At 34.9% G+C, this 26,425-nt stretch overlaps 1 protein-coding gene and 2 long non-coding RNA genes across 3 annotated transcripts in view; 2 read left to right on the forward strand and 1 right to left on the reverse strand.

The window, feature by feature from the left end:
* The window catches only part of CENPF (centromere protein F), a 44,183-nt gene that overhangs the window by 10,895 nt on the left and 6,863 nt on the right, over window positions 1-26,425 (reverse strand). Inside the window, exons 6-15 of the mRNA XM_013949736.2 lie at window positions 23,321-23,591; window positions 21,590-21,792; window positions 18,638-18,763; window positions 16,043-16,171; window positions 13,901-14,023; window positions 9,918-10,053; window positions 6,070-9,557; window positions 2,653-4,947; window positions 1,937-2,089; window positions 704-880 (exon numbers count right to left, since the gene is read on the reverse strand). Coding sequence (XP_013805190.2) covers window positions 704-880; window positions 1,937-2,089; window positions 2,653-4,947; window positions 6,070-9,557; window positions 9,918-10,053; window positions 13,901-14,023; window positions 16,043-16,171; window positions 18,638-18,763; window positions 21,590-21,792; window positions 23,321-23,591 — 7,101 coding nt within the window. The remainder of the gene's footprint in view (window positions 1-703; window positions 881-1,936; window positions 2,090-2,652; window positions 4,948-6,069; window positions 9,558-9,917; window positions 10,054-13,900; window positions 14,024-16,042; window positions 16,172-18,637; window positions 18,764-21,589; window positions 21,793-23,320; window positions 23,592-26,425) is intronic.
* On the forward strand, window positions 2,442-17,224 carry LOC136991562 (uncharacterized). The gene is made up of 3 exons (XR_010883678.1): window positions 2,442-2,452; window positions 13,970-14,025; window positions 17,143-17,224. It is a non-coding gene; the product is annotated as an uncharacterized lncRNA (long non-coding RNA).
* Window positions 20,723-25,469, forward strand: LOC136991561 (uncharacterized). The gene is made up of 3 exons (XR_010883677.1): window positions 20,723-20,799; window positions 24,812-24,866; window positions 25,195-25,469. It is a non-coding gene; the product is annotated as an uncharacterized lncRNA (long non-coding RNA).

The following is a 26,425-nucleotide window of genomic DNA, read 5'->3' on the forward strand; positions in this document are numbered from 1 at the left end:
CAGATGTGGCCTCACCAGGGCTGAGTAGAGGGGGAGAATCACCTCCCTCGACCTGCTGGCAACACTGTTCCTAATGCACCCCAGGATACCATCAGCCTTCTTGGCCACAAGGGCACATTGCCTATATACTTTAATATATACTTATATATTATAATATATATTATATATTATTATATATTATTTTATACTTTAATATATACTTTAAATTCATAGGAATGAAAATTATTAAGATATAATTATAGCAAATTGCTTATCTATGTCCTCCTGGTCCCAGTACATATTCATAGAGACATACAACTTTTCTGTAGAAGATTATGGCTGAAGTAAATGCATTTCAAACATATTTGACCTTATATTCTTTAGTGGTTAATCTTTCCTCACCATTCCCACTTAACTAGCCTTTTCCTTGACTAGGAACTGCTTATTGAAATATACTGTTGCTCTTTCTTCTTCATGTGTATAGTCCTAGTAAAACTATATGTACTTAACACTGACTGAGTTCTGAAGTAAATTCACCTTTTCCATATAGCTAATAGTAAAAGATGAATTTATTTCAGAACTCAGTCAGTCTTTATATTTTAGAAATATTGATACCAAAGATAGTTTCCCTTGCAATTTTATCTGCAAAAGTTTTATAAAATACATAAACATTAAAAATTGAGATAGAGATGCACAGCACCATCTGTCCCATTGTCTGATTTACCTTTCGGTTTACCTCCGTCAGAGCAGCCTGGTGATCTTTCTCTGCTTGATGAAGTTTGTCTTGATATTCTGATATTTCTCTTACTATTTCACTCTCTTTTTCTTGTAACTCTTTCTGAATCATGCCCAAACTCTTACTCAGTTCATTTTTTTCTGACATAGTCAGATGCAGCTGAATCTATAAACAGAAATAGCACATTCTTTGGTATTTAGAATTTTATAAATGGAGAATTAGTTTACCTATTAAACTGTTTGACTCTACATCTGAAACATCTTTGAATGCAAAAAACCAGCTCGGTAAGAAAAATGCATTTAACAGTGGATAAATAGACCATAATCACAGCTGAACACAAAAAAGCAGGGCAGGATACAAAGATGGGTCTCCTAAAAATAAACATTTTAATGTGAGGGATATGCTGAGTGTAAGCTTGCCAACACTGTTAAACCATACCACACTGCTAAACCCAAAATTTATCTTTCTGAATGTATGTTTGTTTCCTCTGAAAGTGATTTCAGAGATTAAGAGCCACTTCTCTTACAAACTTAAAGATGATGAAACCTTCTAAGCATTTTTGTTTCTATCCACTTTTATGACTGTACATTTTGAACAGCTGGGCAAAAAAAATATATATATTTCTGTATAGAATTTCTGAACGTTGCAGAAATCTTGTTTCTTTTCCCACTCAAAATCCTCAATGCTGCAACAGAAACAAGGACATGGTTAGAAATTTTTGTAAGTAACATTAGCAGGTAAGAAGCTCACTTAAACTTATTTAAACACGTAGTATTTTACACAAATAAACAAGACATCTAGATGGTAAGACAACAGAGAGAGAACTAAATATAAACAACTTAAAAAGTCATAATTTTTTCTTGACTTTTTCATGAAAGTTTACTTTTTAAAAAGAACTTGAGAAATATTACATTTTTATCCAGTATCCTCAGCATGAGGATGGAATGCCTGCAGTAGAGAAGAATTCTTGTCACTAAAAGCTTTCTAGAGGACCTGCGGCCTCTACTCCTCAAGAAATCAGCATTTCAGTAGAAGCTAAGAGGAAAAAAGGATTTACTAATCATCATTCTATCTCAGACAGAATATTAAATTTTCTGAAACTCGGAAGTGAGAACCTCAGATATTGTACATTAGTACAGCTCTGTTGATCTCCACACATTTACAATAGTTGAGAATCTGGCCTTGAACACAGAAATATCAATTACTCATGCAGTAACTAACTTTGTTGTTTTCTGACTGTTCTTGAAGAAGTTGTATTTGTTCAGCCAGCTTGTTCCTTTCCATGGTAAATTCTTCCTGTAATTCAGAAATCTTCTGTTCAGTGTTACTTAGTTTGACTTCCAACTCGGTACAACTTTCAGTCAGTTCATTTACCTGAAATTAAATTTTCCATAATTATTTTTTTTAAAAAGAAGGTGTGACCTCTAAATATTTTTATATGCAACATGCAGATTTTAAGAAGGGTTATCTTATTCTGATAACTGGTCCAAGCCCAAGCAAGGGCCACAACAGATTAATGCTATTTTCTCATGGCAAGTGTTCAATTGATATTTCACTTCCTGATGAGCTCCCTAACTGCTTCTTCTTAGTATAAAAACTCATTCACTTGTTACTAATTTGTCTTTCCTCTTTTTCTTCTACAGGAAAGAGGAAGGTATCCTGCACTATACTCTGTTACTTAAAGTTCTGTCCCCACTTTCAAGCAACCTTTCCATTCATCCTACACAAAACATCCTTGTGAGTGCTTTCCAGCTCTGTAACTTTGAAACAAACTCCTAATTGCATTGAAAATAGCATTTTAAAAATAGGATACTTACTGTAAAGATCTCAGATTAAAGTTATTTTAAGATATAATTTATTAAGGAAGTGGTAAGCCCAGAGGACATTTTATCCTCACTCCTAAAAAGGGAACATTACAACAACGGAAATGGTATTACCTTTTTATACAAAGTGGATTTTTCAGAAAGTGTAGATTCCAGTTCCTTCTCAAGGTCCTTATAAGATATTTTTAGAGAATTCAGGATATCCTGAAAAGTTTCATTATTAGAAAAATGTTGCACCTTCAGCTTCAATTCAGTGATCAAATTCTGCAGCCCTTGTTTTTCCTGGTGCCAACATTCATGCTCACATTCCATATGTGTCAACTGCAAAGAGAGCTGCTCTGTATCTTTCACTTGCTTTTGAAGAGCACCGTTTTCTTGAATCTTTTCATCCAGTTTTTGCTTACAATCCATAAACTGTGCAACAAGTATTTCTTTTGCATGATCCAATTTGATATTTTCACTTTTTATTTCCTGGCATTGTTGTAATAATATTGTTCTATCTTGTTCGAGATGAGCTACCTGATTAATTAAGTCTTTTTCTTTTGCTCTAGCAATGGCTTGCTCCTTGCAGGAAAATTCTAATTTTTCATTTATATCTTTGAGTTCAGACTTCAGCAATATTACAGCATTTTCAAACTCACCCTTGATTTGCACCTTTTCTTCTAATATTTTTACTGTAGCCAAATTTGAAGACTCTAGTTCAAGGATTCTTTCTTGCTTTTCCTTTAAATCTTTAGCCAAACACTCTTTTTGTGAGCTGAGGACATCAATTTCTAATTCTAAACATTTCAACTTGTCAGCCATCTCTTCCATCTCAATTTTTAATGTTTCTGCTTCTGCTTTAGCAGTCTCTGATTGAACAAATGCATCTTCTAGATTTTCTTCTGACATCTGCAATTCTCTTTCAAGCTTCTCAATTTTGTCCAGAAGAGAATCAGCTTTCCTTTCACTTTCTTTCAGCTTTTCAGCAATGTGATGTTTTTTCTTCTCATCAGATTCAATTTTTACTTTCAGCTTCTCAATTCCGTATCTCATTTGATGTACTTCTTGTTGTGCTGAGTTTAATTTGGCAGCAAGTTCGCCTTTTTCAATTAACAAGCCTTCCAAAGATTCGGAGAGCTTGGAATTTTCCATTTCTAAAGCACTTAATTTACTCTGCATCATTTCAGATTCTCTTACAACCAGCTCTTTTTCCTTGTTCAAATCTGCTGCTTGGTTTTGGAACTTTTCTCTTTCTAAGGTGAAAGACTCTACATCCTTTTCCAAATTTTGCAACTTTTGCAGAAGAAGATCTTTTTCTTTTGATAACTGATTTACATCAGATTTTACAATCTCAAACAGATTTGTTTTCGTCATCACTTCATCCTCTAACCTTTTAATGAATTCAGTAGAATTCATTTTATTTGACTCTAGGTCTTTTAATTCCTCTTGTAGTTTCTGATACATTTTATCCAATTCTTTTTTATTTTCAGACAAAATATTTAGTTCTTGACCAATATGATTTCTCTCAGTTGTGACTGCAACAAGATGTTCTTGAAGGCTACAAATAGTTTTCAGTTTAACTTCTCTGTCCCTTTCTAACTGCTGATATTTTGTCTGAAGCATTTCAAAATCATTCTCTATGGACAAGGCATGGTTCTCAATATTTACTTTCTCAGATTTTGTCCTCCTCAGTTCATTTTCAGCTTCAATAAATCGTTCATGCCAGTCTTTGTTGGTCATTTCTACATCATCCAGTGTCTCTGTTTCTGTTACATTAGACAATCTAACTTTATATATTTCCAGCTCAGACTTTACACTGTCAAGTTCTTTTTCTAAAGACATTACTCTAAGAGATAATTGCTGCTTATTGACAGAAGCTGGTTCCAGTTTTTCTTTTATGTCACAGTTTATTTTTTTAAGCACTACAGCAGTTTCTTCTAGTTCTGCAAAAGCTGAACTCTTAGGAGTTAACTGTGTATGCTGAAAGTCCAACTGCAAGTTTAATTCCTTGACTTTCATTGATAAATCAACATTTTTACTGCTTTCCTCTGTCTCATAGATTAAATTCAGATTTTCAGCAGTTTGCTGTTTTGTTTCTTCCTGAAGACTTTCAGTGCTTATTTGATTTTCAAAAAAATCCCCTGCACTCAAAAAACTACTACTGTTGGAAAACGACAATACACTGACACAGTCCGAACAGTCAGCAATTTCTTCCAACACATTTCTACATTCTTGTTCTCCACACAACTTCTCAGTACAGTCTTCCAGAAATCTTCCTTCAATGGTCTCAGTTACATTTTCACTCACAGATTTCACTCCTATAGCCATTTTCTCAAAGGGGCTTAGTTCAGGTTTGTCATTTTTCTGTGCTGTGTTTTCATTAGGCACTCTCAACTCATAAAAGCTGTTGTTTTCTTGTTGAGTGTTCTGCAACAGTTAAGAATCAGTAAATAACAAAACACACAAACAAAAAAACTTAGAATGAATTTTAAAAGATATTTTCAAAGTAGTAAAGCTCCTCTTTTTATGCAAAATAAATGGACAGTATCCTTCTCAACTTTGTAATCTGCTTTCCCATGGAAATAATTTACAGTTATTTATGCATGTATGCATCCTTGCCCCAAAAGTTTTAAAGATACTGGGGAGAAATTTCAGCCAAATTTACTGAAAGACTAAGTGCAAAGATATCACATGCCTCCAAATTTGGGAAAAATAGCTGTCCCTGTGACAAAGTGACAAACTGTTATTACCACTAATGAGGGAAATGTTTATTGCTCACCTCTTATTAGACAGCAGAGAATCTTCAAGGGAGACAAGCCCAAATCCTCAAAGAATCCCTTTTTCAATTACCACTGTTTGTAAGAGCTGGACTTACACTGAGTGCTGCCTCATGCTGTCATTTGAGACAATAAAAATGAATGACTCAGAAATCTAAGTCTCCAAAAAAGAACTGGGACTGAAGGCAGGAACTGAATGATCTGTATTGGATACTTAATCTTAAAAGAGCTACAGCTATGTAGTATAAGAAGCTATTTCCTTTTCTTCTTTTTTTTTTTTTTTTAAGTGTCCTATGTATCAGTGTGGATATTGTAAGTGAATTCTGAGCAACACATATGCATGAAAGATTTTCTTCTCTGCAAGGAGCAGTTTCTCAGTGTTGCACAGTCAGCCAAAATGGACAGCTTCGGTTGCTATGACTCAGAGCCAGGTTAAATTATCATTTCTGAGTCTCTGTTAACATTGCACTGGAAGCCACTTGCAGAAGATCTAATGGCCAAAACTAGAATTCATACAAGCAGAAAAGAGCATTACATGACTCCGGTAGGCCACGCCTGTTATTTTTTTCATCATTTGCTATTTCCAGTGCTCCCTATGATGCATAGGACAGATATCAAGGATGGGATTTTTTTCTTTCTCTAAAGAACTGCACTGCTTATCTGTGACAAAGTTTAAAAAAAAATTCATTTCAAATGGGTAATATCCATGTTTGGCTTTACTACAGAGCAAAGAATTAACGTAAAACTGATTTGCATGAGAGCAATTACTTACAGTTTCAATATCAGCACACAGCAGTGAACGAGAACTCAAATCAAGGACTTGTAGTTGGAATCTTGCTGCTTCTAGCTCCAAAGACAGATTTTCAGTTTGTTTCCTCTCTGCTGCCAGTTTGCACTCCATTTCCATACTCAGGTTACTCAGTTTCTGCTGCCATTCTTCCTTGTCAGATATATTTTGCTGCTTGAGATGATCTATTTCTTTTCTTTCAGAAAGTATAATTTGTTTCAGCTCTTGTATTTCTTCCTTTTTCCTGTCTTCCTGAAGGTGAAATTGGTCTTCAAGCACCTTGATGGACTTCTCATATGTCTGACACAGCATTTGAAGTTCTTCAACTCTGCTCTCGAGGTTAGATTTTCTAGGGGTAATGGTCTTTTGCTCTTTAGCAGAGTCCAGGGTGGGATCATTATGAGAATTTTCCACTAAAACTTTTCCTGTACCTTCTGGAATTACTTCTTCTGAACTACTCAGCCGAATAATTTCCTCTGGCCATTTGTATGTACCATTGTTAAAAGAATTATCAGCTTGACTTAATTCTATAAAAGAGGGGCTTTCACAAAGATCTGAAAAAGAAATAGTAGACTTAGTTTCGACTAATTCCAACTGTCCATCCTTTTGTCTAGAAGAGAGTGGCACTCTCACTGAATCTATATTAACATTGCTCAGACTTGTTGACAATGAAGAATTTTCTGCCTTCAGTGTTTCAATACAGGACTGTAGCTCAGATATTTTTGAGCTCATAGTGCAGTGTTGTTCATATAATACTTTATGCTCATTCTGTAAAGAGAAAAACTTCTCTTTTATTTCAGCAAAGTGCATTTTAACTTCTTTGCTGGACAATTTTAGGTCTTCATAATCAGAACTGTGTCCAGTACTGCATTCTTTAAATATGAAGGGTACTTGCTTATTATTGAAATATATTCCCCTATCACTATTATCACTCTGATCCATAAGTTCATCAGGAAAAATAGCTTTTTCATCTTTTAAATTTTTATCTGCATTCATTATTTTCTCTTCCTCTTCAGCCATTTTATTAATAACTGTGATGCCATCAGTTTTTGAGTCATTAAATGCAGAGGTTAATACTAGGTTTTCAGTCTGCAATCTTTCACACATTTTCTCCAGCTCATTCAGTTTGCTTATTGTCACCTGCAAAGATGATGCCAGTTGGTCATGATAATTTTCTCCTGAGGTCAGCTCAGGGAAGACCAATGAATAACTTTCATTCATCCCTCTTCTATCACAATTCTGGGTAACAGTACCATAATTATACTCCAATGAGTGGCCATCTTCATCTAACCCTGTAAGCTGAGAATCTGAAGTTTTCAAATCTTTAACAGACAAGAGTTCTCGCTGCATTCTCTCTTTTTCCCTCTTACTTTTCTCAAGTTCTACTTCCATTATTTTTAAAGCAGTCTCCAATTGCAGCACTTGTAACCTGTAGTTTTCTACAGAGAGTTCTCTGTCCTCAAAATCCATTTGAAGAAGCTCGAGTTTAAGTTGGCATTTATTTAGCTGAGTGTCCTTTTCTTCCATGGGCTTCCTCAATTGTTCAGAATTGAGTCTCCTTTCATAACTGAAGTCACACATTACAGGTTCACTTTTCCCTTCTAGTCTCGTGACCAATTGCTCCTTCTCTTGAAATAAGGTATCATATTGCTTTTGCATTTCATTCTGTGTTGCCCTGACATTTAACATTTCCTGTCTTAAACAGTCAAGTTCAACAGAAGGTACATTTTGGATATGGGAAAATTCTGACTGTAGTTGCTGAAGTTCTTGAATCAAATTCTTTTTTTTTTCTTCCGAGGCTATTAGTTTACATAAGATATCTTTATTCTCACTAAATACCTGTTTCCCTTGTTCTAATTCTGCTTTCTTCTCCTCAAATTCATTTGTCTGCTCTCTTATAATGCACATCATGTTCACATTTTTTTCTTCCATCAATTTGTACTTTGCTTGCAGAACAGTAAGCTCCTTTTCAGTTTCTTCAGATCTTGCTTCAATATGTTCTCTTTCCTCTCTCTGTTTTCTAGACATTTCAGAAATGATTTCTTCTCTTTCCTTTAAACTATTAGAAATATTTTTATTTGCTTCAAGTAAAGTTATTTGTTCTTGCTCTAAAGCTCTGCTTAAATCCCTGAGGGCTGCATTTTCTTCAGTAAGTTCCTCAATTTCTTTGTTATATGTGCAAATCATTGAAGACATGTCTTTTTTCTCTGAACTCCATGTTTCAGACATGAGCTTTAGCTGTCTTACTGAATCCTCAAGCAATTTATTATTGATCTTTAAATCCTGAATCTCTGCTTGCCCATTTTCTAATTTTTCATTCAATGTTTGCAGTTGCATGTCCTTTTCCTCAAGAATAGCTAATGTTTTTTCGACAAAATCCTGACGTGCTGAAACATCCACCTGCAAATTACTAATATGCTGTTTAGTTTCTGTCACAAAGCTTTCATGCATCTTTTCTACGTTAACTAACCTTTTTTCTGTTTCATCCTTGATTTGCAGTAAGTCTTCATACTGCTTCTTTTGTTCTGAATTCAGCTGCTTTTGAGCCACCAATGAAATCTCAAGAGAAGAGACCTGATCTTGTAAGATGGTCAGATCCTTGTTTTTTTCTGTTCCTAGAACAGCTTTTGCACATCTGTGATCCTCAGTGATGGAGTTATTCACTGTGAGTTGTTTATCACCTAAAACAGTTTTATCCCGATTGTTTTGTAAAACTTCTCCATCTTCTGTCATTTCTGAAGTACCCTTTGCTTTTACATGACAACAGATTTTCTCATGTTCACCAAGCAGACCATGGTAACATTGATCCCTTTGCAGTCCTTCACTTGCTGCTAATTGTAACTTTTCTTCTAGTTCACCTAATTGGTTGGTGAGCTGCAGTATTTTACAGGACATAATTTCTATTTCTTTCAAGTAATTTTTATCAGAAAATTCTGCTTTCTTTTGAAGTTCATCATAAGCGTTTTCCTGTGCTTCTAATTGTGCACTTTTACGTTCTAGCATGTCTCTAAGTTCTTTAATCTCTACACTATTACTTTCTTTTTCAGTATCCATTATTCTGAGTTTCTGACTATGTTCATTATTTTTGATCTGTTCACTTTGGAGGGAACTCTCCAAGTCATTAATATGAGTCAGCATGCCTTCTTTTTCAGATTTAAGTTTATTTATAAGATGATCACTTTCATTTTTCCATTGAGAAAAAGCAGTAGCCTCTTTTTTTAATTCTTCACATTCTCTCTCCTTGAATCCAAGGATCCTCTGAAAAGCTCTTGATTCTTCCTCCATTTTACTTATTTTAAACTTTTGTTCTTTAATATAATTTTCTTTTTCCTTGAGCAGGTCTTGAGTAGAAGCTTGCTGATTTTCCATGTCAGCTAAAGATAATTTCAGCTTCTCCAAATAAAGGGAGTTATCCTGCTTTTTAAATTTCTCTTCTAGTAATTTTAATTCTGCTTCCTGAAATATATTCTTATCTGTAACAGAAAACATCATAAAATGTTTGATTTATTCAAATAAATGATGCAGCTAAATATAAAATATTTAGTTTTAGGGACACTGCAGTAAAGACAGTCAATCTTGGCAATTCTACTGACAATTTTCTAGATGAAATTTTACTATTTACTTTTACTATTTTGAACTTTCATTATATTTCAAAGCATTATCCTCAAGTTATTACACTGGATAAAGGGTTTTTTTAAGATCACCTGAGGCTGTCAGAAACCATGTACTCATAGACATTGTTAACTTTCAGTTCTGCAGTCTCATATAAACCTGCACTTCAAGCCAGTTCGTCCAACAAGAGTTCTTTCTGTAAATTCAAATACGCAACTCACTTTTCATCTCTTCAGCAAAATTCTGGCTCTGCTTTAGAGACTGCTTGATGATTTTTAGCTCTTCTTCAAGTTGGTGGATCTTTCGCAATTTTTTTTCAAATTGACAATTAAGAAGGTTTTTCTCCTTCTTCAATTCCTAAAAAAGTCCAAACAAGACCATATTTCAAATGAATTTCCAAGGAGATCAAAGAATTCAGTTCATTTAATCAAAAGAAAGATATTCCACTATGTCTCACTATGTCTTTGGGAAACTGGGCTTGATTCCTAAACACTGCTTGAGAGCACAAGCTGAACTATTCTTAACTAGCTGACAGTGTCTGTGAGATACTGCCAGTTGACATAGTTAGGGTGTCCCTTGGATGTCCCAAGGAAAGCAGCTCCACATGACCTGACCCAGCCAGATCAAGACAGGACAGAACGTAGCCTAGGATGTCTGAGTTGACGAAGTTATGCTACCTTCTCAAAGCCACAAAGGAAAAGAATCTCTGAAATGGCATCAAAATTCAAAGAAACATAGATCAAATTTTGCCTCTCTACTGGTGCAGAGATAACTTTTCTTCCCACAGAATAACATCCTTGTGGCAATACTGGTCAAATTTTATTTAGAAATGCTTACTATTTCAGAGGGTTATTTCACCATTAAGAGTATTTTTTCCAAATAATTTGAGTTAAAAAAAAAAACAACTATGCAACTACATTGCATCTAGGAAGCCAAATAAAAGTTCTTTTAAGGAAACTAATCCTTTTTCTCCAAACTCCTGTGCTGGACGACAGATGGCATGGCACTGGCATGGCCCAATTGGAAACAGGCCGTCAATTATTCATCCGTTTACTACTAGCAGATGGGCAGCAGTTCACAGAAGCCAAGTTCAAGAAAAGGAAAGGTCTGGATGAAAAAAAAATTAAAAGCTTGCTGGCAGGGCAGGCTTGTTTTTGCAACAACATAAATAAATCACCCTGAGAACAGAATTAAAATTGTCACTGTCACTAACAGTTACCTTTCCTTCTACTCATAGTCTCCCCTACACACAGTTTCAAAAATCCATTCACTCCATAATGCATAAGTTTCAAGGAACAAAGTTTTCTAGTAATCTTGATATATAATAATTTTTCAAAGAAGTACAAGTGGCTGAACTTCCTGTATTTAAAGCATCATATGCAGATGCAATACAAGTACATGAACCAAACAAGCCTGTTCATCAGAAAATCTGTGATGATCTATGGACAGAAAAACAATTTAAGGAATTAAATAACTGAAAGGTACAAAGATTCAAAGATTACAAACAAGCAGCATTCAGCAAAAATGAACCCATAATTTAATAAACTAAGTATCTGGTAACAACTAGCTATCTGCACATTTCCAAAGCATGAATAGAATCTCTTTGTTTTAAATCCACTTACAGATTCTGCTTGGTATATTGTTTTACTTAATTTAGGCATTCTACGATTGTCCCTTAAAAAAGCAAAAACCAAACCAAGGCAAACCCCAGAACCTATGCACACAGTTAGTACTATTATCCAGGAGAAAATCTGCAGGGAGCAGACCCATGAGCCATACGTTTATGAGCAGTTTGGGGCCAGACTGACCATTTTTCCAGAAGCAGTATTGGACTTACTTGCACCACCAAAATGAATTAGCATATACTAAGATGTCAGAATTGCTAAGCTACTGAGATGTCACCATTGGAAATCTTAGAAGTCCTTGGACTAAACATATCCAGTATGTCTCATAAGTGTATCTGTTTTCTGACTTTTTTAGGACACCAACTGTATCATACTGTAATGACTGAAGGCAACAGTGAATTAACCATTGCAAAGCAACTTTATGCTCCACTGGGTAGTTAGACCATTATTATAAGACTACAACAATTTTCCTTCAGTAAAGGAAATGTCCAATGTCACTATCCTTTTCTTTCACTATAAACAAAATTTACTGTGAACAAAATCTGCAAGACTTCTAAGCAAAAGATGCAGTTTTTTGCAACATATACATTTACTATAGAGGGGAAGGCAAGCCAGGGTCTACGCTCTGCTAACATACACTACATTTTATCACATGTGAGACAAAATATATAGAGAAAACTGTAATGGTAGCAATCTCTTCAAATATTACAATTTCCCCCAGATTCATCTTCTTTATAAATTTATTGCTCATGTTCTAACACAACATCACTGTCACCAGCTGTCCAACTCTCTGGCCAAGACAAACAAATACGAAGAAAAAAACTGGCTATAATTACAGCTTAGTAAGATGGCAACAATTTTGATAGATAAAATAAAGAAAATAAAGCACTTCCAACTATTTACAGCAAAAAAGGTATCTCCACCAATCAGACACTCTCTGACAGTGGGATCTCACAAAACTATAACAAATCAAATCTCACTCTGTAATTACACAGCCAGAAAGGCATGAGCCCACACTATTTGATAATATCTTACTCTTTTTGCCTAAAAATATGAAAGATTACATTGACAATGAGCAGAAGCTGGACAGATTACACCTGGCAAGTAACACATAAGAAAATGTAGATTAGCTAAAACTTTTTTTATATTACATATAAATTGTTAAAAATATGGCTCTCGTCCTTTGGGATACATTTAAAAAAACAAAAATTATCTGGATTAGCCTTATCGTTGGAAGGCATTGGTGACATTTATTTAGTAAATTAAATGTACCAAGGACCATTAACTGGCATTGAGGCCAAGTGGCATGGAACAGCCCGTATCTGTACCATCAAAATCTTCTGCCTTCCAAAACAGGTGGTTTTAACCAAACTGCTTGCTGGGAATGGTCCCAGGCTCAGGCTAACTCCCAAACTGTGCTGGGAATTGTTTGAAAGAGTGCTAGTCAGCTGGGCCAAAGCCCAGTACTATTCTAACAATTTAACAGTATAAATGGTCACATTAAAATACCTGCAAATGTCCCCTGACACTGCAATTTACCAGTATAAAAGTAGCTGCTGAGGCTAAAGTTTCATATATTAAAGTATATGAAAGCTGTATCATGGGCTTCTAGCTCTGAATCAAAATTGTTGTGGTCAGATAATACACATGAGTTGATCTGGTCAAAAACCACTATGTTGGTTTAAATTTGTTCATAAAATTTTGACAGGTAAATTTTGTACTGGCAGAAATTATACCACATTATTTTATATCCACCCATGACAACAGGCAACAAGTAAAATAAGAGCATTTTAAGTGAAAAAAATCTGTGACATGGCTTCCATATCTATGGAGCCCTCTTTCTTTTCTACCCTTGCTTCTAAATAAAGGAAAAAAGTTTCATTGAGAGAGGTTTTCTAGTGACATAACTGTAATGATTTCAAGTGTGTCTGATTTGATTGCAACCAAAGCAAAATGAATATAACTGAGAAGACAAAGGAGACATTAAAGTGGTAAAGATTTATCCATGAGTGAATATGAGGTAGTATATCAGTATCCAAAGACATCTCTGATTTTTTCTTCATTTTGTGGGAAGCTTTTATAGTGGTACATATGTATTGGACTGTGTTTCATCTGAGAAAAATGCAAAGTTTTCAAAACCAGGATATGGTAAGCCTCTGAATAAAATCTTTGAGTTTAGCAGTGTGCACTGAAAAAGCAGTCAATGGTTCTAGAATTTTCTTTTAAGACCAGACAAGTACTTATGTATTTTTATTTTAGGACTAAAAGCAAAAATCTCTTGAAACAAAAATCTAAATTTGATAAAGGTAAGTCCAACATGAACTAGAACTGTATCAGTAGCATTACAACAATGAATCCTAATCCTGTAGCCAATTCTGCAAATTGTGTTAGCCTACATGAAGTCAGTGAAAACCTTATTTCATGTGACAACTAAGATATATTATTAAGATAGTCCCTAAAAGTGTTTAAAAACAGCTTGTGGGGGAGATGCATTATTTGAGTAATTGGATTGGTACTAGTGTTTACAGATTGCCAGTATAGGTTATTAATTATACCAGTTAGGCCTCTAAATTGTATACCTCGAAGCTTCTTGTCAAATCAGTATCCTTAGCCTGGGTTGCTAATAAAGCCTGCTCTGCTCTGCACAGGTTCTGGGTGAGATCACTGGTATCATGTTCCAAGCGTTGTTTCACTGCCATTAGCTGTAAGTATATTGAAAATTCACATTTTATTTACAGTCATATATAACTCTTTTTGGTTTTTAAACTCCTGTGCATGAACTCCAAAATGCTATTACAAAATAAAAGAAAACCGAATTATTTTATCCGATCATGAACCTAAAATTGCTTTACTGTCATTTAGAAAATAGCTTATTATTGCCTATCCTCTCTTCTATCTCTGAAGAGAAAAGCAGTATTTCTAACAATACATACATTTCTAGACTAACAGTCTGAAATTTTGGACTAATGTATCCAACTTTTAGCTACATCACCACAGTAATATCTGTAGGTTATAAATGAGATTTGCAGTATAATATCCTTTTTGTTAAGATATGTGAATCCAAAAGTAAAGATCATAACTGTAACTATCACTCCATTGACATACTCTTTTAGCTCTGTCAAACTAGTCCTATAGTGCCCCAGATTAAAAAGGAAGAAAATCCCATTATCAACCTGAAAGAGAAAAAATATATACACATTTAGTCTGCTGTCATTAGGTAATAGACCTAAAACACCTGTTTTCTATATAAAATCAATTTCTTCAAGTGAGCATATGCAAAAGAATGTGCATGTAAAGAAACCTCCACTGAAAACATTTGATTGAATGTATTCACACAGCTGAACTGTTAAAATAAAACAAGCTTGCAAGAAAGCTGTTGTCAGTTTTAGAAATTCTGTTTTATTTCAGCAGACCCAGTATTCCTAATCATTAGAATAAAAAGCAATTTCTCAATGGAAAATGCTGTGTAGAGAAACAATGCTTTAATTGGAACAATGGTTAAAGAGCACTCTGATGAGGCTAATTATCCAGCCTGTTTTCAGGTTCTTCCACTACCTGCTTACTTTTCTTCTTTCATCAAACTATACAATTTGGTATTTTCATACTAATGCTCCCCTGCTAATGGGGCTTCTTAATACAATGTTCAAAACCTTGTGGCTCTGTTTATGAATTCAATTAGCTCTGCTGCTTTATAATAGCTTTCAGATTTTTTGAGACTTTTTCACATTCCTCTTTTCTGGTCATCTTCTCTTTAGGCTTGTGCTGCTTTGCAACTTCCCCCAAAACATGGTTGATGCAACTAATCTGATCTAACGGCTAGCTGCTGCCAAAACAGGGGAAGACCTCCCTCATACACGTCCTCCATTATACAATCCCTGATGCTCTTCTCATTTTGTGGAAAGCCAGTTTAGGCAGTTAGACTGATGGAAAACTCTTGTGCCTGTGCATACATAATATTTTATATATACATACATATATATATATATGTGTGTGTGTGTGTGTGTGTGTGTGTGTATAAATAACTCTGTATTTTTTTCTGTTTTAGCTCCTTTACCAGATCTCTGCAGGGTCGTATGAGTGGTAGTGTTGCTACAAAGGAAGTAAGAGGAATGCATGGCCACAGGCTATGGAGTGGGGCTGTCCTTCCCACAGGCAGTTATTTGTTGGATCAGCTTAGCTCTACCATCAAACCGCACCTCTGCTAGCAGAGTCAGCCCTACTGTAAGGGCTCTGAGATGGAGTTTCTTCCTCAGCTGCCTTTACTCCTTGAAGTACGATTTTCCAGAGCTGTCTGTGAAAGACACTTTCAACCCTCCTAACAATTACCTGCCTCAAACTATAGCCTGCTACTTGCTAGCTGTCCTGCCACCCCTGGCTCCCAGCCTCTCCAGGCTTTCTGTATAAAGTGTCTCCTGTGGTCAGCCATAGCTACTCCTCACTCTTTTAACAGATTTATTTTAGTTACACTGTTCTGCATGTGTATTTCCTCCCCTGTGAGAAGTGGACTAGTCCCAATACTTTTACACCCTGCAATTCATACTTAAATACATAGTAATTCAGTGAGAAATGGTAAAAACAAAACAGTTAATACAAACTGTACAAAACATTAATGTAAGCCCCCACATTGATTTTACATAAAGCAGATAATAATTAAATTAAGGCAGTACTGATCAAACCACTAAATCACAAACCTAGAAAGGATTTTAATACAAAAAGCCTACTTTGTCAAATTCTGCCTGCAGAGTGCTGAAGTCATTTTTGGCTTGCTGGAGCTCCTGATTCAGTTTGTTTTTTATCTGGTTGCACTGTTGATCCAATGTTTGTAACGAATGTTGCTGACAAGATATTTCCTAGAAAACGGCAGTATGTTAGAATAGAAATAAACATATAACTGCAACAATTATCTATTTTCAATACTGTAGCTATAACAAATGATATTCATTAGCTAATACTGACTACCCAGAGAAACCTCTCTTGTATAATTAAGTTTAAAACAACACTGATGCACCCTGCAAATTCGATGCAGGTAAGAATGGTCCTAACCCAATTTAAGTCATCTGCTTAAAAACTCCATCACAGCAGCACTCCTATCACAGAAAGGGGAAAAAAATCTAAAGCTAGTAAATAATGAAATTAACATTTTTCAGCTCAAGGATAAATTTTCATATAAGAATTACAATGAAAAAATTGACAAATTCATCTCTTCTTTGCTGTTCCTTACCATACTTCAGAGTTGATTTTTTCAAGAAAAAAAAAAACTTAAATTAATATGCAGCATGGGACTGAGCAACAAGAGAATCTTAAAACGGCATTCATGAAATCTGCATGAAAAAAATAGCATCCCCAAAGCACACTTGAAATCTGTAGAAGGATGTGTATCTTACGACATGCCATATAAGCAAACCAGCTGTACTTGGCATTTCTCATGAGGCTTGTTCCTATGCCTTTGGATCTTACAGTTGTGATTCTGTACGGACTGAAGAAGAGGTTTATGATAGAATGTAGAACAGTAAGAGTCATGAGGATACTTAAGAGCAATAAATGAAAAAAAGGGATATCTATCAGCAATAATTTCTTTGCAAAGGCTGAAGGATGCCCTACTAACAAATTCTATGACGCTTGTGAAGGAGGAAAGGCCATAAAGTGCTAGTGCTTCTCTTTGGTATTTTCCTTCTAGTAACATCACATTCTTCAGAACACGCACTCACTTCTGTACCCATCATCTCCTCCAGTGAGAGGTTGGTTCCAAGAAGCACCAAGAGATCCATTTGTATGAATATTAGTATTCCCTTATATAACCATGTTCGTTGTCTCTTTCTAGAGATCTATGTGGTCTGCTGGAAAATGAAATCTGCGTAGGAACAAAAGCTCTCAGAAGCAGCTGAAACAGTCAGTATCAGTTTCTGCACCCCTGCCTTCCTAATCTCACTTGATAAATTTCTAGGGACCAAGCTAGCAACCTCAATCCCCTGTTGCGACGCATGTAACACATCAGCCTCCTTTTCACCAGTCACCGACTGCCACAACAACATTACAGCAGTTAAAGAATATAAACTATAGCCATAGTCACTTCAACTCAGGGAATACAGGCAAATTGCTTCACTAAAGAAACAGAACCATACTGCCACCAGTCAAATTGAAAAAAAGAAGAGAGAAAAAAATACAAATGGAAGAAAAGGTTCAGAGTGAAAGGAAGCAGAACTGACATTTTTTGCAATGTGGATCTGGCCGCCAGGTGCATGCACCCTCTGCACTTAAGTCCAGTGTATTTTAGTCAGTCATATGTGTGAAATGATGCCAGCACCATCTACATTCTAGTATGTTCTGCGCAAGAACAAAAACAGCAGAAGAGGCCTGAGCATTTCCTATTTCCTACACCAGTAAGACATCTTCTCCAGAGTGAAGAGCAATATCTAAGATATCTGGAATAATCTGCCTTTCAAAGGAGCCTATCTCTCTCCACAGACTAAAGTAGAGTCCTAAGTAACCAACTTTGGCTGACACCTACATTTCAAATGTCTGAAGTAAGGTAAGAAGAATCCCGCCTTCTGAATTTGAAGTTCGTATGGAGAAATTTAAACAAATATTTGATACAACAGCAGAGCAATCCCCTACCCAACCCCCAAAACAAAGTACTTAAAATACCCCTCTGAAATGGCATTATCACTTCCAAATCTGAGCAATGTCTCATATTTCCTAAACACTGATATTTTATATAGCTTAAGAAAAAAAATATGAAGTGATCATATGATCTAGCTTTGACTAGTATGAATGCTAAACCTAATTCCACTAGAGAAAAGTACCTGAGATGCTGCTTTGTCTCTGCTACAGCTGACAAGAAGGAACAAAAATACACATATGCTATTCCCAAATTTTATGATCTTCTGTGCATGATCCAGAATGAGAAGAATAGAGATATAATCCAGAAGAAATTAGTTTTTCATGAGAGATACATGCAAACTCAATTCAGACTCCACATGAACAAATAACTGAGTAGAGCCAGAAAGTTTAAAACCATGTATAAGTAATTCTGTTAACAATGAAGCCAATGAAACCTGGTTTCTTATGGATTTGTATCTCAACTGCTTTCTCACATGGATTCTGCGATGTCTAATAAGTACTAAAATAATTCTACACCTCCCTGACAGCCTCTCTCCTCTATTGGGATGTTTATTTTCAGTTTTTCAGTTACCTCTGAGATCTTAACTGCTCTGTCCAATTTGGTTGCAATTAACTGAAAAGCAGATACACAACATAGGCCATGCAATTTTACCTCCTCAGGAAATCAAAATAAAAAAATGTTGTTCTTGCCTTACCTCTTGGTATTCCTTTTCCTTTGCTTTTATTTTCTGTTCTAAACAGCAACGAGTACTTTCAGCATTTTGTCTCTGACAATTCAGTTCTTCTGACAATTTTTTCACCTTTTGCTCCATCATTTTGACCTATAATAATTTAGTTATCAGTCTCAAGTGTTAAAAATGCAAGTCTTGTTTTATTTATATTTGTATGCATTCATATAAAAAGCACTGATTTTACTTATTACAATTGCTTTGGCATTCAAATAACCTACACTATAACTTTGCCTGGCAACACATAAATTTTTAGCAATCCAAGGTAATACACACATACTTGCTTATCATTTTAATGTTAATCATCTTCATAAAATCAGTGTCTTTGATGACAGCAGTTTGGGGACAAAGACAGTACCTTCTTAAAGATCATACTATATATAACTTTTTTGCCCCAGAATTACTCGATCTGCTTGACAGTCTACAGAAATGTACTGTATCTAACACTAAAACTAAATTATGTTTTCAGTACCTCAGGTTGTTAAGAACTAAAGAATGTCCCCTAACTGCTAAACAACTAAATATTTAGACTTGGAATATAACTGCATATTACATGGAATCTCAGAATGATTCAGCACATTGATTCTGATAGGAAAAAAATATGCAGCTATCTTAGTCTACTTGAACAACAAGGCAGGAGTATTTTTCATAATTTAAACTTTAATTAAAAAATGAGTAGCCCATGTTCTGGTTTAACCTCTATGTTAAAAGTATGTCAGTTTGTTATCTAATTCAGTTTATTAAATTAGTATTAGGCTAACTAAGAGAGTGAAGCAATGTTCAATTAATTCCATGAAGATAAGAATGTATTTCTGTTCCAAAAACAATCTCTGAATGCAAAGTATTCTCTATAAAGTTGCACAAAAATATTTAAAATATTTTTTTCCAGAGGGTGAGAAAAACTGGCCAAGGGTGAACAGGGCTGTTTTTTTCATGGTGGCAAAGGCAGCTCATGAACTTAATGAAACAATAACCCATCCACGTAATAAGAAAATAAGAAGCAGGTAGTAGTAACGGGTACATAGTAGATAGCAGGGTTTGTGAGGTCCTACAAGGCCACATGGAAACTTACTTGCCAATCAGAAGGGTAGTAATCTCAAATGATGTTAAACAGAATACTTAATAACACAGAGGAAATGCTGTGGCCATGGGTCCATGATCATGCCATTGACACAGCAAGAAGTGCAGAAAGGAGGCACTAATTAAATTTAAATTTAGGCTGCTAGGTAGGAAAATAAAGTCCAGAAACCCAATGCAGTTCTATATACAAAGAATGAGGGGCAGGCAGACGATCCTGTTTCAGTGCAAGAATGAGAAAATCAAATAGAAAGGAGCATCTTTTAGATGTTAGGAGCAAAGGAACCTTCTGGGACAAGGCGATGCTGTGCTGTACCTTAGGGATGGAGTGCATCTTAATTAAAATGGAGCCAGTCAATCTCACTTGTCCTTGTCTTTCCCCATTTATATTCTTAGCTATACAATCTTGCCCCTTCCTTTGTCCTGGATTTAATGCCCATTTGATTCCCCAGTAAGACAATAAGGCTCTCTTAAACTGGTAGAAAATTAACCAGGCAAAATTAAGCAAATAATATTCAATGGATTTAGGAAGTTGAATCAGGTCAGGAGATCAAATAAATGAAAAGAAACAGACATTTTCAGAGCAAGTGAGCTTTCAACTTGGGTCAGCTGTCTTCCCACAAACTCACCATGATCAGAGTGCCGTTATATATTCAATGGATTATGTCAATAACATGATTTTACCTTACTCCCAGTCATAACCTCCCTAAACCAGCTCCTGACAGACAGCAAAGACAGAATGTTACTGTCTCTTTCAAAAGGCACACGGATTAACCCTCAACATGCAAAAGGGTATTTTTAATGACCAATACAGAACTTGTAGGAAATAGCACAATTTTCCAATATATGTAGGTAGCAGGTAGAAACTTGCTGGCAAAGTCAGATAACAATTATTACACTTGGAGAAGATACACACAGAAACATGTTTTTTCCTTTCTTGTAGATGACAAAGTAAATAAAGAGCAACATGGAAATATGAAGATTGAAGGAATTATGACTTCTGTGCACTATTTTCAAGTTTGCGAAATGCTGTGAAAAAGGACTCTAGAAAGGTATTGCAACTGGACTAACTAGGAAAAAAAATTATTAATGGTTATGCCATGCAGTTTGAATTCAGTGATTATGACCACTGGCACTCTCTTTTTCATTGCATAGTTATAAGCAAAAATCAGAACCATTTCATATATATATACATATATATATACACACACATATATATACTATATATAACACACTTAAAATTCTTGGCTAAGCAAACTGTACTACCCTTTTGTTCCTTATTAGTTAGTATATCTATGTATGCAAACCACTTAGGATTAGGTCATGAAATCCCATTAAAAACTACATAAATTCTCCATCTTTAATGGCATTTTAACTTATATTTTATTTTACAGAAGTAATCTAAAATCAAAAGGCTATCTCCATGAAATACTATAGTTTAAGAAACAGATACTGATTTTCGGCCCAAGTTACATGGCAGAATCTATTTAAGGTCAGAATTTGCCACCAGATGTCATTGTTGCTCTATGCAACTTTATCAGAAAATGTTTTTCAGAATTCCAGTAAATCTAGCCTGAAGGCTAGACCTGGAAGATGAAAAATACTTCTTCAGAGGTAGTAAGAACATTCCAGAAAATGGGCAACTGCTTAGGAGTATCTACAATTGTGCAAGTAATACACATCAAACTAACATATGCTTATCAAAACTCAATGCTCAGCAAATGCTCAAGAAACTTATCTGAGTACCTTGGTTCTTATTACAATGGCTGAAAATGAAGCACATTAGTAGTACTGGGAATGAATTGTAACAACAACCAGAAGATGCGTGATGCAACATTTTACCTGTGCAGTAGCTTGGTCAAGTTGTGTTCTCAGTTTAGTCAATTCATCTTTATTTTTGTTCAGAACGTTATCCTTCTCTACTAATTCCAACTTCATTCTGTCCAGCTGGAGCTGAATCTCTTGATGTTTATTCATATGGCTTTTCTTCTCTTTTTCTAGAACTTGCAGGTGTTGTTCTAGGTCTTTAATTTTGGAATTTAGCTCTGAATTTTAGAAACAGTTAAGATCAATGATACTTTCTGCTTTGAAAGGCATTTCTTCCAGGTGCTGAAATTTCAAGGGGTCTACACATTCTAATATATTTAGTATGTTTGATAAGAACACAAGCCTCTGACAAGGCAGATACATTGTAAATTGTTCAGCAAGATAAAACCAAAATTTTTCATTTTTTCTTCCACTACTACTACCTTAATGACTGAAATTATCAAGACTGAAAGATAGTTAACTCTAAATCAATCAGGTTCACTCTGTAATATATGAGAACACAGAAAAAGTGGAATTCAAACACAAATGCTGCGAAGGTGAAGACAATTTGCTCCTAGAAAAACTGGGGTTTTAAGAAAATATGCAGAAACATAATTCACTCAATATATAAAAATTTTAAAGTAAAGAACATCACTACAAACATATATTTGGAGCAAAAGTGAGCCTCTGCATGGAAGAGGCTTTTCAGCTGTTGGGTATCTGCAAATACAGTATTTTAATCTTTTTCCTGTCCCTAAAGCAGCATACACACAAAGCAAAATCAAGTGATGCTGTCATAATATACATCAGTAACAGTTTGCTTTCCAAAATCACAACAAAATTTTACAGTAGAAAACAGTAGTCATTTATAGGAGTGTTATCAAGAAATTACTATTATCTGGTAATTGTTTTCATAAAACACTATTCCATTGGTGCTGAATTTATATGGCTATATACAAACTACAAAGATGTAAATCAGTCTTCCAAATTGAAAACTCAGCTGAGATTTAAATTTTGCATGTAGAGAGTACAGGGACTGGTAAAACAATCCTACAAGAAACAGTTAGTGGAAAAGCTTGTCCAATGCTAGGTTTGAGTAAATGTTCACTAAATCCATAACAGACAAACTATTTTTTCTCCTTTGACTATCAAATCTCAGGCAAAAATATTTCTGAATGTCAATATGCATGAAATAAGAAGGTATTTTGCTTTATCATTGTATTTTTAATATCATACTTCATCCTGGGCCTTCCTGTAACATCCTTTATGGACAGAACTCAGTTATGCATTAAGCGAGTTTCAATCAAGTAATATTTAACAAATATATTGCTCAGCCATAAATCTCCAGAGTCGTACAAAATTAAGGAAGCAATATAGTACAATTTAACAGTGAGATGTAAGGAAATCCTAAAGATTTTTAATGCATTTTTAAGGGAATTGTTCCATGAGCACTGGAATTAATGAAGCTTGTTTACCTAAAATTTGTTTATATGATGACCAATTATCCCACCCCAAAAATACAAACTCCCCCTATTCTCTCTCTCATACCCTTATATAAATGATAGTGGATAGTCTCCATGTACTGGCTGGTCATTGAGAATACACACACTAGCAGCCAGCTGGGCTAGCTGCCAAAGGAAACAACAGATATCTTTCTCGTTTCCTCACTAAAGCACTAATTTTGATACCTCTTTTCTGTCCAGACACCAATTTTCATGAAACTATATAGGAGATCGTCTTTGAGTTTTAAAGAAATATGTAAAATACCTTGATTCTGTGCTCTTAGCTGGTTGATGAGTGAAGAACTATTACAATTCTCAGCAAAACTGTTGTTGAGCTCTTTCTTCTCTGATGCTATATTAGAATTTGTTTCTTTTTCCCATGGAAAACAGGATGTTGCAGAACTTCTCCTTGCAGGGGTTTCTTGATTTCTAGATGGTGTCTTTTCTTGTTGCCATGAAAACACAGATGAGGAAGCCTGATGCCGAGCAATCTCCCTGTGACTCAAATTGCTTTGAGGATAAGGCTGATTAATTTTCTGTGACCAAGAAAAGAAAAGTATCTACCTTTACACAGCTCTGTGTCTGACAAATAACAAAATAATTCATTTATTAATAAGTAGAAAATAGGTCATGTGGTCAATTCACATTTTTATGTCAACACACATCATCCATCAGTGCAATTTACTAATTCATACCATTGCTTTTTATACAGCATAAATTAATTAACTTTAATGTAAACCTAGGCATCCAAGAATAATTGGTAAAGCTAAATTTATCCACAATGGTCAGAATCTCAAAGACAAGAGGCTTTATCTGTTTCTTTATACTTAGCATACCCAGATTTTTGTCTTTTTTGAGAGTTCTGCCATCATTTACTCCTGCTATCCTCTTTCTACAGTTTTAAAAATCAAAACCTAAGTTTTTACAGGCAATTTCTGACACAAACAAACTGCAAGAGATACACAGTTCTAGACTAATGTATCTGGCCCAGTTGTTTTGGATAAGTACAGGTAAGTTGAGAAAATGAACCCATTTATTTAAATTTCCAAATATATAGTACCTAAAAATTCCAACAATAAAATATGCCAGGTATCAGTTTTCACCCTCTTCCTAGAGAAAAATTAAGTAGAACCAAAACACTAAGTATTTTTTACAGTATCAAACCTTTTTTAAATGAAAAAAATCAAGCACTTGAAGGTTCTATTATATTCTTATACCTGATTTCCAAATGCCTACCATTTGAATTGATTTTTTTTTTTTTTAACTAAAGCCCTAAACCAGGTAGTACCCAGCCTGACTTCTCAGTCCAATCTGAGAATATGCTGTCATGTAGGAATGGCTGTGCTAGGACCAGACGTCTGTCTAGCCCAGGACATTCTCTCCAGTCCTGTGAAGCAACACATTTAGAGAAAGAGCATAAAAATCCACCATGCATATAGTAATCATTCCTCTAATATGCCATTTAAATTTAGAGTTCCTGAGCCAAACGTCCAAAATTCAAAAGTTTGAATCCAGAAAATTAAGGGAGTTCATCATTTTTACTGAAACATTTTACATGAACTTTGTATCTGTTTATGTTTTTGTTTTCCACAGTATTCTGTGACAAAGAGTTCCACCATTTAATAAAGTACATTGTGAAAAACTAGGTTTTGTTCTAAGCCTGCTGCCTGGTAATGTAATTGTGCCTTATGAAAAATTGGAAAACGACCATTCCATGTTTCTTCTCTCCATCCTCAATCATCTTTGTACCATCCAGTTCAACAAACCTGTTTCGAGATGAGATGACCAGAATTGCAAGCAATATTCAAGAGGTGAGTGCCATATGGTTTTATACAGGCAGGGAAAAGTATTTTCTCAACTAGTTCTTAATTCTTTTCCTAAAAATTTCTTTTTGACCATTGTTGAACATGAAACTGAAGTTTTCAGAGAAATAGACACAATAATTCCAGAACTGCTTTCTGGAATAGTTTCACCAAATTAGGAGCCTGGATGTATTGAGTATGCATTGTTAGGATTATGTTTTCCAGGTGTGTTACTTCACATTTTTTGACACTGAATTTTATTTGCTGTCTTATTGCAATTATTCAGTATTGTGCAATCCTGCAAAGTCTTCAACCATGTCGTTCATCTGTCTTTCAGATCATTAATGAATATGCTGAATAGCACAGTTCTCTGCACAGATCCTTTCAGGACTCCACTGTTGAATTCTCCAACTGTAAAAACTGAACATTTATTCCTAACCCTCAATCTTTACTTTTCAATTATTGAGAAGACCTCTCCCTTATCAAAATAGTTTAGTTTTCTTTGAGCTTTTTGGAAATCCACTGACATTATATTGTCTGAAGCACACCGAATCATATGTTCTCTGACTTCTTAAAAATAAAACCTCTGAAATATGTGGCGCATGGTGTCCTTTTACAAATAAAAATTGCTGACATTTTCTCAATATATTATATCTATGCATGTATCAACAAATGTAATGCATGTATCAACAAATGTATTAATTTATTTCCATTTCTAACAATTTGCCCAGTACAAAAAAGCCTTACTAAACTACAGTTCCAGGAAATAGCACTGTAAGCCTTTTTAAAAACTGGCACCATCCTTGTCATCTAGTGCCAAGAGGAGACTGAAATAAGTTAGACATCACAGTGATTCAGCAATGCCACATTGGAGTACCTTATAAATTCATGGATAAATACTATCTGTATCTGGTGATTTATTATTACTCATTTTATCAAGCTATTTTAAGACTTCTACTGAGTTTTCAAATTTGAGGCTGTGCCAGAGATTCAACTCCCATAAAGAAAGGCTCTGATATAGAAAATTTTTAAAGCTTTCAAATAGTAAACACCAAGTAAAAACTGATTTCAGCTTTTCTTCTACAGCCTTTGTTTCTTGAGGGCTCCTTTCACATTTTAATCATCTACTGGCCTCTGAGATCCTCTAATAAAGTTCCTACTCCAGATGCATTTGAAAAATTTACTAGTTTTTATTTGCTTGGTAAGTTATTCCTCATCTTTTCAAGGCTATTTGATCATCCTTTTACATTTAATTTCCCCAGACTGGCACTCTGTTCTATTGTCCTTGCTGGGACAAGATTTCCAGTTTTTGGAAGATGGGTTTTCATCCTTAATGTCCTTCTTTACTTTGCTATTCAATTAGGCTGGCTTTTTTTGGATTCTCTAAGATTATTTTTGAATGGTGGCATACATTGATTAATTCACTTCTTTTTAATTATAATTTAAAGTGATGTGAAATATATTTTACTAGGTTTCTCTATAAAATTGTATGGTAAATTCTTAACAACTGTATCCTTCTCCCTTTTCCAAATTTGGTCAGTATTTATTTTCTTGGCTATCCCACACAC

Source organism: Apteryx mantelli, chromosome 3, assembly GCF_036417845.1.
Source record: "Apteryx mantelli isolate bAptMan1 chromosome 3, bAptMan1.hap1, whole genome shotgun sequence".
Classification (NCBI taxonomy): Eukaryota; Metazoa; Chordata; class Aves; order Apterygiformes; family Apterygidae; genus Apteryx; species Apteryx mantelli.